Source organism: Malaclemys terrapin, chromosome 8, assembly GCF_027887155.1.
Source record: "Malaclemys terrapin pileata isolate rMalTer1 chromosome 8, rMalTer1.hap1, whole genome shotgun sequence".
NCBI lineage: Eukaryota > Metazoa > Chordata > Testudines > Emydidae > Malaclemys > Malaclemys terrapin.
Window position 1 is genome coordinate 54,991,053 of NC_071512.1, and position 14,181 is coordinate 55,005,233.

At 49.1% G+C, this 14,181-nt stretch overlaps 1 protein-coding gene across 3 annotated transcripts in view; it reads left to right on the forward strand.

Moving 5' to 3' along the window:
* Positions 1 to 14,181, forward strand: part of CACNA1E (calcium voltage-gated channel subunit alpha1 E) — a 218,712-nt gene that overhangs the window by 193,779 nt on the left and 10,752 nt on the right. For 2 of the 3 annotated variants that reach the window (XM_054037984.1, XM_054037985.1), the window contains 7 exons: positions 334 to 439; positions 3,082 to 3,189; positions 3,765 to 3,865; positions 4,280 to 4,386; positions 5,629 to 5,737; positions 10,304 to 10,484; positions 12,748 to 12,938. In XM_054037984.1, coding sequence (XP_053893959.1) covers positions 334 to 439; positions 3,082 to 3,189; positions 3,765 to 3,865; positions 4,280 to 4,386; positions 5,629 to 5,737; positions 10,304 to 10,484; positions 12,748 to 12,938 — 903 coding nt within the window. Of the gene's footprint in view, positions 1 to 333; positions 440 to 3,081; positions 3,190 to 3,764; positions 3,866 to 4,279; positions 4,387 to 5,628; positions 5,738 to 8,149; positions 8,279 to 10,303; positions 10,485 to 12,747; positions 12,939 to 14,181 lie in introns of all 3 variants that reach the window. The other variant, XM_054037983.1, reaches the window with a different exon arrangement.

A 14,181-nucleotide genomic window follows, 5' to 3' on the forward strand; every position in this document is an offset into this window, starting at 1 on the left:
CCGCAGGGCTTTCTCCCCATTGGTAATTTCCAGAGCTGAATCCCTGAGTTTTCAGGAGTCCTTTCCGAAAGCACAGGGAACACCCTCTCACTCCCCAGGCTAGGGGGCTACTCTTGGGCTGTAGCATAGGGTCCTGACAGACATAGAAAGGCAGTGAGCCGGAATACTGGGAGAGGGGGATGGAAGAAGCTGGAATGGGAGGGAGGGGCTGATCCTTGCCCTTCTTTTTTGGCTGTGCTGTTTTACACGCTCTCTTGCTTTTTCCCCTCCTGCCTGCTCAATTTGTTTTTCGATATTGTTTGTCGTCTGCTGTTTTTTCTCTTTCTTGCGCAGAGGCTGGTGCTGATGAACATGCCTGTGGCTGAGGACATGACGGTCCATTTCACCTCTACCTTGATGGCTCTGATCCGTACGGCGCTGGACATCAAAATTGCTAAAGGTGAGGGGCAGCAGCACAAGGATTCAGGAGCGGTCGGTGGAGACGGCGGGACGGGTGGTGGAGCTGACTTATTACATTGGCAAGGGGCAGGAGGCCCGTCATTCAGTCCTATTTGCTTACTCTGGCAGGCCTGAATAGTATGTGCTGCCATCACAGGGACATGAAGGGCAAAGTGTGGGATCATTGCTATGGGGCCAGATGCAGGGATGGAGGAAATTGCTAGTAAGAGAGGGCGAGAGAGAAATCAACCCCAGTCTGCGGCTGGCTCGCTAATCTTTCCAGTCTGAAACTATCTTTGGCTCTGGAAGGAGCTGCTTTCCTCATAAGTACTGACACTGCCCTCTTCCATGATGGGCAGCTTTCCACTTAAAGCTGCGGTGCTCAGAAAACAGGAACATATCTCCTGGCCGTGACAGCCAGAGGGAGAGATGTAGGAGAAGAGTTCCCATCCTCCCAGCAGAAGAGAATCACAAAAACCGCCCCCAAGCACCTTATGTTCTCTGGTGACCTCTTTTGCCCAAAGGGCAGAAAGCAGCACTCATAGGAGCCTGTGGAAGTCACATCCTGTGCTCAGCAGCCTGTGGGACTTTGAAAGGTGGGGGAGAGTGGGTGGAGCCCTGGAGGGAGACCCTTAGAAAGGCAAATATTTAAAAATATCCCTTACGAGGATGTGGAAATTACTTCACTCCAATACACTGCCCATTCTTGGCCCGTAACAAGAGACAAGTGGAAAGTCCAGTGGACAGGGCATGGTCCTGGGTGTCTCGGGGGCCAGGTGTAAGAGACCGAAAGCCATCCCCATTTCACAACTGTCAGGTGGCCTGTGTGAATGTGAACTGGAGTGGTGGCCTCAGCCACGGGCCCAGTGGAGAAGTATCCATGTCACCAGCAAATCTGGCATGAACTGGCACCATTCTTGACAGCCTCAGCTGAGAGGCCACGGTCTGAATGGGTCTGGGGGGTGAATTAGCCTCTCATCCCAGAGGTGGCTGCACCAGGTGAGATCTGAAGCCCGTGGGTAAGGCCATATAGGGGAGCTTGCAGTGGCTCTGCCTGGGTTACCCCTGTTCTCCCGGGCTGTCAATACTTTCACCAGCACTTAGTTTAAAGGAAGAGACAGTGGGGTAGCAGCAGGTGTGTGGGGGATGGAGGAAGGGAGATCTGCACTGGGTGAGAGGCTTTTCTATGAATGAGATTTCCCTTCTAGCACTTTATGCCATTGGATGTTCCCATTCAGAGTTGCCACTTGTTGATAGCGGCTCTTTCTCCCAATTATGGCTGCATGGTGCCATATCATTTAAAAGCAAATCCATCTTAACTTTGAAGATGAAAACGATTGTGTTCAGCTATGCCCAGGGCATGGAGCTGGACTCATAGGGTATGTCTGCACTGCAGTTGGACACCAGCAGCTGGCCCCTGCCAGCTGACTTGGGCTCGGGGTAAGGGGCTGTTTAACTGCTGTGTAGACATTTGGGTTTGGGCTGTAGCCTGAGCTCTGGGAGCCTCACACCTCACAGGGTCCTAGAGCCCAGGCTGCAGCCTGAGCCCGAATGTTTACACCACAATTAAACAGCTCCTTAGCCCGAGTCCCATGAGCCTGAGTCAACTGGCACAGGCTGGCCATGAGTTTTTAATGGCAGTAGCAGTCAAAAAAGCTAACAGTGTTAGGAACCATTAGAAAAGGGATAGATTAGGAGTCCCCAATGCGGTGCCAGCAGGTGCCATGGCGCCCGCTGGTGACGCCTCTGGATGACGCCGCTTGTCGGCGGCATTTCAGCAGATGCTCATCCGCCGCCATGGTCCTCCATGGCTCGTTGTCTGGTGCCCGCCAGAAAAAAAAGGTTGGGGACCACTGGGATAGATAATAAGACTGAAAATATAATGCCACTATATAAATTCATGGTATGCCCACATCTTGAATACTGCATGCAGTTCTGGTCATCCCATCTCAAAAAAAATACATTAGAACTGGAAAAGGTACAGAGGAGGGCAACAAAAATGATAAAGGGTATGGAACAGCTTCCATGTGAAGAGAGATTAAAAAGACTGGGACTGTCCAGCTTGAAAAGGAGACGACTCAGTGGGGATATGATAAGAGTCTACAAAATCATGAATGGTGTGGAGAAAATGAATAGAGAAGTGTTATTTACTCCTTCATATAACAGAAGAACCAGGGGTCACCCAATGAAATTAATAGGCAGCAGGTTTAAAACAAAAGGAAGTACTCCTTCCCACAACGAATGGTCAACCTGTGGAACTCGTTGCCAGGGGATGTTGTGAAGACCAAAAGTATAACTGGGTTCAAAAAAGAATTAGATTGGTTCATGGAGGATAGGTCTATCAATGGCTATTAGCCAGGATGGTCAGGGACACAACCTCAAGCTCTGGGTGGCCCTAGCTTCTGATTGCGAGAAGCTAGAGTGGACAATGGGGTGGATCACTCAATGACTGCCTGTTCTGTTCATTCCCTCTGACACATCTGGCATTGGTCACTGTTGGCAGACAGGACACTGGGCTAGATGGACCATTGGTCTGACCCAGCATGGCCATTCTTATGTTCAGTGTAGACATACCCATAAAGACCTCCCTGCAGTCTGTCCCATCAGTAGTCTGTGTGGACCCATTCTGTCTCTGTGTTCCAGGCGGTGCAGACTGGCAGCAGTTGGATTCGGAGCTGCAAAAGGAGATTCTGGCCATCTGGCCTCACCTGTCCCAGAAGATGCTGGACGTACTAGTGCCCCTGCCAAAAAGTGAGTCTCCTCCTTCTGCATCATTGCTGCCAACTTCTCACAATGCCAGGGTGGGGGAGGCATCTTCAGCAAGAGGAACAGAAACATGGCAATAGCGGATCATTGCTTAAGGAGAAGCCCAGAGGAGATTTTCTATAACATAAGCAAAATTTCTCCTTGCTCCACCATACCCTGGACCTGCTTGAAAAATAAATAGCATCCAATGATCTTCTCAGATCAAACCCCTTTGATCAGGGGGATCCTCTGACCCATATGTGTGTGTGTGTGGGGGGGGGGATTGTTTGTTCCCCCTTTCTTTTGATGGTGTTACAGCAACTGTGTGATGAGGCTGCGTATCTCCAATGTTTTATTACTGTGATTCTAAGCTGTCCACCTCCAGACTGTCCTACATCTGGAGGGATTTCCACCCACAGTACTTGGTCTTTTAATTCCATTTCTTCTAGAGCACTGAACAGAGTTTGTCTTTTAAGGCTCAGGAGAGTAAGATGGGTATCGTGAAGGGTGGGCAATAAAGTCTTCAGACCTTCCCTCCTATTGATTTGGCTAACATAAAAGTATTCCTCTTATGCTTGCAGCTTCTGACCTGACGGTAGGCAAAATATATGCAGCCATGATGATCATGGACTACTATAAGCAGAGCAAAGCAAAGAAGCAGAAACAGCAGCTGGAGGAACAGGTGAGTTCAACCACTGCAAGAGTTGGCTGGTGCTTTTTGGCTGTGAGGAGAGCGGAGAGCTCACGACGCCTTCAGAGCAAGGATTCTGTATCAATGTGACCTTTAGACAAGATACTGACCACACACAGATTCTCGACAGGGCTGGCACAGCACTAAGACAGTGACCATCTGAAGATTTAAGGGATGGGTGAGTTAAGGAGACGACGGGTAAAAGAAGAGGTGGGTGATTTAAAGCAAATGTATTCATAGCAGTGTAGAGTTTATACTAGACAGATAGAAAGCAGTCCAGAAGATGGATTCAGAAAGGGGAAGCATTGTCATGCTTTTAACCTTCTGTACAAGAGATTTCTTTTTTTATGCAGCAGAAATGTTTTGCACTTTAAACGGACTCAGACTGTTTATTTTTTATTACAGAAAAATGCCCCTATGTTCCAGCGCATGGAGCCCTCATCTCTGCCTCCAGAGATCCTTTCTAATGCCAAAGCTTTGCCTTACCTCCAGCAGGACACCCTTTCAGGCCTGTAAGTATTGCCCTTAATACCTGTAGTATATCTGCTCTGGTGTTTCTGTTCCTACAGACATTCTTTATTTCCTGAATGACTGGCACTGAAGGTGCAGATAGGGGTAGTAGGCAGAGCCCAGGGGAAAAGGAAATCCTGGCAGTTATCAGAAACATCTCGATCATTGTAGGACGAATGCAGAAGTATGAGCTTCTGGTGTGTTTTTATTGGTGTTACCAAAGGACCACAAAGAGCTGCATTTCAGCCTATGGACAGCATCAGCATATATCCAGCCACATAGATGTAGAACTGTGAGAATTACTGTTTTTTCGGTTCGTTGGCAGTTCCAAAAAACTGGAAAAATATTTCCATTCGCGCACCAAACCTGAAATGTCTCGGACTGTTCAATGAATTGAAAAAGTTGGGAAACTTTTCAAATGTTTCATTTTGGATCTTTTTAATAAGAGCAAAGGAAATGAAGGTCTAGAGCAGGGGTTTGCAAACGGGGGAGTCACAAAATGGTTACATGGGGGTTGCGAGCTGTCAACTCCATTGGGCTGACAGCCCCAAGCCCTCGTTAAATTAAATTAACCCCCCATTTTTATCTTTAAGGGAGGGTCACACTCAGAGACTTGCAGTGTGAAAGGGGTCACCAATACAAAAAGTTTGATAACCACTGGTCTAGAGTCACAGAAAAGGAGGAGGAAGAGCCCCCAATACACCCAATATCCTCATGGTTGCAATGCAACCACCAGGCACGTGCATGTCACTTTAATAATGCCATTCCCATAATCGCAGGCATCCCTGGGGAAGCCGTCACTGTACCGCTGCACCACCATTAGCTGCAAAAGAATTGGACTACTTCACAGAGAAACAAAATGTCCAATCTAGGAACAGTAAAACTCTTGTGATTGTCAGCCAAGTATGACCGCCAGGTGGAGGCTCATTTTGGAACTGTCACTGAGCTCCCACATTGCAGGTGGCACAACGGCTGTCCCTTTTCAGTGAAGTGCCGGCTGTCAGGACAGTACTCAGCAATGCCAGGTTGAAGTTTGTATGGGAGATGAGAAGTTGTTCATTTCAATTCACAGCGTACCCACCAAAGGAGCACCTCTTGCCAGGAGAACTTTGAGAATGCAGTGCTGAGTGAAATGAGGTCACCTTTTTCTCTTTAAAAGGTTTAAATCAGAGAGGCCGTCAGTGATCGCAGCATGAAGATTTGTTCTCTCTCTCTGTCTCTCTGAAGTTGGAATATCTTTGCAGGAGCAGCCGGAGTGGGTACCCATCGCTGAGTCCACTCTCTCCTCAAGAGATATTCCAACTGGCTTGTATGGATTCAACACATGGGCAGTTCCAGGAGCAGCAATCTCTGGTAAACCAATATCCTGCCTTTAATGTACTTTCTTTATGGTCTCAGCACCACTGCCCTGCTCTGTTTCCAAAAGGTAGTTCCAATTTTATTGCCCCATCCTGCGGGCGTGGGCAGTCCCATGCACATGCACACCGCTCAAAAATCTTCTTGGGTTCAGTGGTTCTCAACCTGTTTCCACTGTGGGCCACATATGCAGCCCACAACGAGTTATGTGGGCCGCATCCAATACTACCTGTATGGCCCTGAGGATGTCACATGGGATGCAGCTCTGTGCTGATTGGACCGCAAGCAGCCCGCGGGCCACAGGTTGAGAACCACTGGTCCAAGCAATAATACCAACTCTCTTGCTACTTCTTTTCTCTACCCCCCTCCCACTTTCCTACCCCTACCCTGATTTTGGGAAGCAAATTCTCTGACAGCATCCTCCTGCTTGGCAGTGGGAAGTGTGGATCTCTTGTCACTGACACTGTAAGGTCACGATGTGCCAGCTTCTGCCAATAGGGGATCAATAGCAGGAGCAAAAGAGGGAGAACACTGATCTCTTAACTATCTTTTGGAACCCACTGTAACAAATTAAGATATATTCCTATCCACGGGCCTGATCCAAAGCCCACTGCAGTCAATGAGAGTATTTCCATTCATTGACTTCAAGTGGGGTCTGGGTCCAGTCCTAAAATAGGTCACACCAGGATGGCCCTACATAAAAGGAATATGGAAACCCATTTCATGCTAGATCCTTCTCTAGAATTGCTTTTAACATGGTTTTAATCTTTGAGTCCTTCCATTGTAAAGCAGGTGGGCTTCAGATGGCTCTTCACGCATGCAGCACTCTAAGGGCCCTGCTTCATCCCCCATTTATAGTGCTTGGGCTCCTGTGGCTACGTGACAAGTGGTCCAGTAGTCTTTTGGGAGAACGAGAGAGCCCGTGTTTGTATGGCTGCACTGAGCACGTGCGAGCGTTCTGAGTGCATCCTGGTGTGTTTCAGATCGTGCACAGGCCTGGTTTGTAGGGACTGTGGAGATGCAAAATGTACACACACCACATATTGAGAGGTGGACCCAGACGGCCAGCTGGTGTAAATCAGTAGGACTCCATTGGAGCTATGCCAGTTTACAGCAGCTGAAAATCTGGCCCGACATGTTTATCAGAGCTACTAAGGATGCCATGTGCGTGGTGCTGTTTAACTATGTTTCTAAAGAATGTCCGAGCAGCCCAGTGATCCTCCTCTCTCTGTTTCCGGGCCCAGGACACGAGTGCACAGGAAATATCACAGCTTGGGAGGTGCTCTAAGACTTTGTGATGCTGTAGTACAATGGACTGATATAAGGCAGTAAACTATCCTTTTCTTCACAGGTCGATTCCTTTTATTAAATACTCATTTCAGTGGGTTACCCTGTGCTGAACGATGGTATCGGCTGCTTTGGGATTCGTGTTCATCTTGTTGTCAGTGCTGGTGTCCATTATCAAAACTGAACTGTTGAACTGTGTCACACAAACGTGAACATACACATATGCCCACATTCCAGTCAGCAGCACTAGTGTCTGTGTATGTGTATATATGTACACGTGTGTGCATTGGGCACCACCCTTACACTTGTTGGACTGCAGTGTTGTATCACTGTACATTTCCAGTCTGATTTGTATGCTTCTCAGAGTTTGTAGCACTATCTCTGTGAATTCTGTATCACACACACAGCACCTCTCCATACAATTCAGCCCTTCAGCCAAAAATGGAAACTTCCTGGTCAATCTTTCATGGAGACTGCTGGCTATGAAGGAGAGGGTCTCTGAATTCATCCCTTCTATTGTCACTTCCTAGTGATGACCCACATCTATCTGATCTCACTTCCTGGCAACCCAAAATAATAGCACTTGCTTCCGTTTTTCCTCTTTGACCAAAACAAAAGAGATTTTTAAAGTCGGAAATTAACCAAAATATACAAATATGACATTGAGCCCTTTCTGATTCATTTAACTTGGACATGACTGGAAAAACCTTTTAGAAAATCAAATCAGAGAAGATTCTGCAAGCTTAAAAAAAGGAAATAAAAGAAAACTAAGCAGTAGAAGGGTAGATATTCCAGGGACCTAGAAAATCAGTCTTGGTTTTCCTTCTCTCATTGCTAAAATAAAAAAGTAGTGAAGTTTGCCTAGGTGTCAGCCAGGGCAGGAACCTGTGAGCTGGGTCTCTGTAATGGAGCCCGAGACTGAAACTGCTATTAATACTGAATCCAGCCATTCTCAGTGTTTGGCCAACCAAAAAACTGCACTCTGTTCCTGAGATTTGAAAGAGGCAGGTTCCCCTCCTGTCAAGCGATTCCCAGTCCAACAGGAGCACAGACATTAGCAGGAGAGGAGTGGTGACCTAATCAAACAAAATCCCACGAGCTTGGCTGTGTGTTTATTTCCAGGAGCCAGAGGTTAGAGAGTTTCAAAGCGTGCAGCCCTCTAACCGTGGCAACTATCTCCCCGTGGACACTCAGGAGCGCGCTGTATCTGGGAGGGCCTCCTCCATGCCACGCCTGACTGTGGATCCCCAGGTAACACAAGCGAAACCATAGCCGGACAAGCAGAAGTGGAAGTACATGGCTGTAGCTATCTGATATGAAAAGAGAGCCCATATTTTTCCCTGTGAGATGTTTAGTGCTGCACTGCCAGGCCCTACTGCGGTGTGCTAGGTATTGCTAGTGCTTTTCCAGCGGGTCTCTATCTGGATGGCATTGGGAAACAGTCTATCTTAGGGGATGACATGGCCCCTATTCCTACTGTACCTGAGCACCCCCCAGTCTGTACCGCAGTTATCCTAACAACACCCCTGGGAGGCAGGGTGATGCTATTATCCCCATTGTACAGATGATGAACTGAGGCACAGAGCGACTTGCCCAAGGTCACACAGGAAGCCTGTGGTAGACCAGGGAATGGAACCCGGGTCTCCCAAGATAGAACCCAAACCATTGGACCATCCTTCTGCTCCCCCTAGCCTACCCCCATTGTCGTTTAGCAGGACTGGTTCCTTGGTGTTTCATTCAACATGCAACATTTTCAAAGTATCCCTCCCCACCTGCGAAAGATTTGTACTGACAATTACCCAACTTCTGCTTTCCTTCTTCTGCCGTTGTCCTGAAACACATGCACACCTGTCAGGCCCTGGGCAGTCTGTCCTGATCAGTCTGGGCCATTCTCCATCTCTTCGTTTGTCTGCCTGGTTTTTCTGTCTGTTTGTCTCGTATTCTGTTTTGACCGAGACATGAAAGCTTTTCTTGGGTTGTTTTCATAACTCTTTGGCATGGAGTATCAGGACAACATATTTCTTCAGTAGCGGGGCCAGTATTAACAGGCCCTTCCATGCCAAAGGGGGTGGGATGCAATGTTCCTAGTATTCTCCTTGGGTTAAATCCACATTGCTTGTCTACAGTGGCCCTTTGGGGAGTGGGGAGATAAGGAGAACTTTTCTGTGCTGATGCTACTGAGTGAACTGGTAATTTGGCACCTGGTAATGGGCTGAGACAGTCCAAATGGACGCAGAAGCTGCTCTACCATCAGGCACAGAGGGGACTGACTACCTCTGGGAGGAGTGGCTGAACACAGTGTGGGGATGGGAGGCAACATGGCAACAGCACCGAGGGACTGGAGGGAAATGGAAGGAAATAGCTTTGTTTCAAAGGGAAAAGCGCACGAGGAGCACGGGGAGGCGGCAGGAAGCAAGTCAGAAAGAAGGCACAAGAAGAGATAGGGAGAGAAATACAAGGAGAGGGGATTGGGTGGGAGAGAGAAAGGAAGGAAAAGAATGGATCCAAAGATGGAGAAGGGAAAAGCAGATGAGGTAAGGCAAGAAAAAATACAAGCAGGGGCAACTGATGGGCAGCAAAGAACAAGAGAAGACAAGAGTGGAGAGAGGGAAGAAAACAAGGGATGGATTACAGGAGGGGAAGAAAATGGTGAAAGGAGGGGAAGCATGGAAACTGTAAGGGATCCTTCGAGATGAGAGAGAAGAGGGAATGGGGAGGAATAAGGTGGCAGAAGGGAAGGAGGGTTGGAAGAGAAATGGTGTAAGGGGGTGAAGGATATGGAGAGTGAATAAAGTTAGAAGGGCAGGTAGTCGGCTATGAGAGCAACAAGAGAGAGTGAGGGCAGATGGGGAAGGGGCAGGAGATGAAAGACGGGCTGGTGGGCTGGTGAGAAGGGGACAGGCCCAGGAGAAGTACATGGAAATATGGCAGTAGTTACGCAAATACATTGAAAAGGAGAGAGACATGGGAGCAAATAAGCCAATAGGAGCTTTCCTTTCTCTTTCCTTTTGAATTTCCTTTGCTCTTCCTTTTTCTGTGCTGATTGACACCAGGTGAGAATCTGGCCCTAGCTTTTTAATTCAGTGATAGATGCTGGAGCAGCTCTGGAGCCTTTGCTGTTAAATTTCCTGCACTCCCTCCTGGAAAGTGTCTGAGCAGGAGAGACTGTACTAGTCTTTCTCTGATATTAGACACCTTGACTTCGGAGTGGTCCATCTGCCTCCCCCTGCCGCTGCTGCTGACTTCCATTAATCATCCCATGGGGTGCATTTCCAGGTGGTTACAGACACGAGCTCTATGAGACGATCATTCTCCACCATCCGGGACAAGCGTCCTAACAGCTCCTGGCTGGATGAGTTCTCCATGGAGCGAAGCAGTGAAAACACGTACAAGTCGCGCCGGCGCAGTTACCACTCCTCGCTGCAGCTGTCTGCTCGCCGCCTGAATGCAGACTCAGGTGAGGGGGGTTCTTTCCCAGAATACAAGTAATTCGGGTGAGTAATTCACTACTTTCTGCAGTCGGAGCTTCAGTATTACTATTGGGTATGGCAGAGTCGTGGGGCACTCCGCCCAAAGACAATGGTAAAGAACTAGAAGTCCAATCCAATCCAGCTTTATCATCATGCATTGCTCTTCTCATGCAAGATGTGCCCTAGGACAGTATACAGGATTAAATTATACATTGGGAGAGTTCCGCAAGGAGGGGAGGGAGCTGCTAAGAAACATGGGCAAGGAAGACATATATTTTTATGAAATCTGAAAACAGATGGAGAGTCCATGAGCCAGAGAGATGCAGGAGCTGCAAAGAGGAAGGCTACCTTGTACCAGGTGTGGAGATGACAGAAAAGCGGCGGGGGGCTGGACAAGTAGAGGGGGCAGTGGGCAGACCAGGGAAGAATAGTGTTCTATAAGAGTTACACCCACAGTCCAAGAGTTGTCAAAACAAGGTGCCAGAACAGCTGCAGCAGGACACCTGGTGTCCCATGTTTGGGTCTTGGGCTGGGGTCCCTCCCACTGCGGTCCAGCTTTCCTCCAGCTGGGGTGGGCCACAAAACATCTCCGACTCAGGTCCCTGTGATTGGGCTACCAACCAGACCCTTGCTCCAGTGTCCATCTGGCTCAGCTCTATTCATTGTGGGGTGTTCTTCCTCTAACCCTGAAGGAGGCCACCCCCATCCTGGTTTCCTATTGCTCCTTCACACCATCAGCAGCATGTACAGGAGTTGTGCTGAGCCACCAGCCCTCTTCTACAGCAGCAGTGCCATCCGTCCCCTGTCCCAGGCAGCATCAGGATTGGCTGTGGTATAAGTTTGCCATCCCTGCCTTACATGAGTGGCTGCAGATCCTCAACTCTGGCTCCCACTATAGGTGCAAAGGATTCACTGCAGCACCAATTGAGTTTGGTGCCACTGGCTTTCTGATTGGCAAGTGCTGTTTAGGTGAAGGAGAAGAGGGGTCTATGCAGGGATAGGCCAAAACAAAATGGCAAAATCGTTTGGTGTATATCCATGAGCTGCCCCAAGAGGGAGTGAGAAGTAGAGAGAAATCAGGTCTGTAAGCTAAGCTGGAGTCAGTCCGTAGAAGACTTGAGAAACCAGGTGTGAACTGGATCCTGATGTGACCAGGGAGTCAGTGGAACTGTACGGAGACAGGGCTGCAGCATTCTGCGCCTCCTGGAGTCTGGTGAGATGAGGCTTAACAAAGCCATGGAGAAGAGAGTTGCCATGGCTCATGCATGGATGAGAATTTCAGCTGAAAGTGAGGCAGCGGCTTGCATTGGCATCATTGCGGAGCTGGTGATGGGCAGCTTTACAGGCATGGGAGATGTGGGAGGAGAAGGAAAGTTCAGATGCTAAGATTACAGGCAGTGGAGGCAAATGGGAGGTCTGTGCCAAGAAGGCGGGAGGTAGAGTTGTGTTTGAGGATGGCCAGGCGTTCCCCTGAAAGAAGCTGTGACAGAGTCCTGGGGTTTACTTGGTTCAGACAAGTCGAAAGTACGTGCGATGGGGCTCACAATCCACTGACAGTTCCATCCGGCTGAAAGTGGTGCTGCAGGGAAGCATAAAGGAGGAGATAAGTTGACTGAGAAGGAGAAGTCACAGAACAGCAGCAGGCTGAGAATTGAGCCTTCTGGGGCTCAGTCAAGGCGGTGTCTTGACACAGGAGGCGTCACCACCAGAGACAGAGAGGAAAGAGCCTAATAAAACGAGAGCAGAGCCATTGTAGGAGGGAGCTGTACAGTTCAGGAGGAGAAAGTGGTCCATGGTGTCAGAGGATGCACTAAGGCTCTGGAGAAGGAGGAAGGAGAAAGACTTTGTCAGCCCCAAGGAAAGAGGTCATTAACTATCCAGAGGGGAGCAATTTCCATGCTATGACCAGAGCCACCGCAGACTGAAGGAAATCACAACGGCTCTCACAAGCACTTTGCTTAGGGGGAAGAGGAGGGTGTAAGAAGATACTAGGCAGTAGAGCTACACTCTTCCTTTGATGAGGGAGCTCTTACAGGATCCTAGGCATGGGGAAAGCCCCTCACCTGCCTGGCCTAGAGAAAGTGTTGGGTTAGCAGGATGGAGATAGTATGAAAGAGAGGGAGCTCTGGACATTAGAGTTAAGACGACAGCACCCTCCTAGCGTGGTTGTGATCTCTGGACCCCCACTTTGAACAAATTGCAGCAGCTGTCCCACTGGGGAGCCTTACAGTTTGACTTTGTCCTCCCCAGGCCACAGATCTGAGACACATCGCTCGGGCGGAAGAGAACGAGGGCGATCCAAAGAACGCAAGCACCTGCTGTCCCCGGACATCTCCCGCTGCAACTCGGAGGAGAGGAGTCCGCAGGCAGATGGCGAGTCTCCTGTCCGGCGCCAGTCCAGGTCACCCAGCGAGGGCAGGTCACAGACGCCAAACAGGCAGGTAGGGATGAAATCAGCAGCCCAAACACCATTGTTCCGGGCAGAGATCCTGGGGCAGGAATGGAGGCAAGCAATCATTCCCCCCAGAAATCTGCAAAAACACTGAGATCCCTACACTCCTATCTCTGGGGTTAGGCAGCCATTGGTCAATTATTCTGTATATTACGGTAGTGCTGAAAAGCCCTACCTGCCACTGGAGCCCCATTGTGCTGGGTGCTGTGCAAACACATAACAAGAGACAGGCTCTGCCTCCAAGAGCTCCCAAACTAATTAGACAGGACAGACAATCGGTGGGAGGGGAAACATGGGCACAGACAGGTGACGTGACCTAGGTCACAGAGCCTGTAACAGAATGCCTGAGTTCCCGTTCAGGGCTCTATCCTCTAGACCACACTGGGTGTTATTGTGTTATCCTAGTGCCGTTGTGAAACCACAGAGCCTCTTCTGTAAATCTAGCAGGGAACTGGTGGTGGTGATGTTAACAGTACCAGGTCCTAGGCCAAGTGCCATCAGTTAGAAAGCTTACTGCAGTGCTACCAGTAGCTGAGGAACAGTCACCATCCCTCTATATAGCTCTTTGCCAGAGGAGCCCCAGCCACATTCAACCCACCCCTGTTTAAGTCTAAGGGTTTTTTGCCTTTTCTTCCATATCATCCCCCCACCCCAAAAAAAAGACACAGGCCCAGCTTCTCCACAGCTTTGCCCCTTGTCCAATCATTTACACCCATGATACGTGGGTGTGAAATGGTACCATTCTTCTTGGTAGTATTTGACACCCCTTTTGCACTAGTGCAAACAGCTGCCCAAACAGCACGGCAGGGGAGAATCAGGCCTGTTCATGTGAGCAGTTTCTTTGTCAGTGTGTTTGAGAACACCATTAATTACCACTGACACCATGTGGGGTTGCAGACCTCCGTCCCTAGCCTTGCCGGTGCACTTTTGTGATGCAACAAGTGTAGGACTGTGAATGCACAAATGGATGATTGTGAGGCCCAATGCACACCATTGTGAGATCACTGAAGGAAAGTGGGAGCAGCTGAGGCAGTTTCCACCTCCGTTTACTCTGTTCCGATCTCCTGAGGCCATCTTCACTAGGAGCTGGTCTATGCTGAAGAGCTACATTGGCATAGCTATGTCTCTAAGGGGTGTGAAAAATTCTCACCCCTCAAAGACATAGTCAAGCCGACCCAATGCCTGGTGTAGACAGCGCTAGGTCAACAGAAGAATTCTTCCGTCAGCCTAGC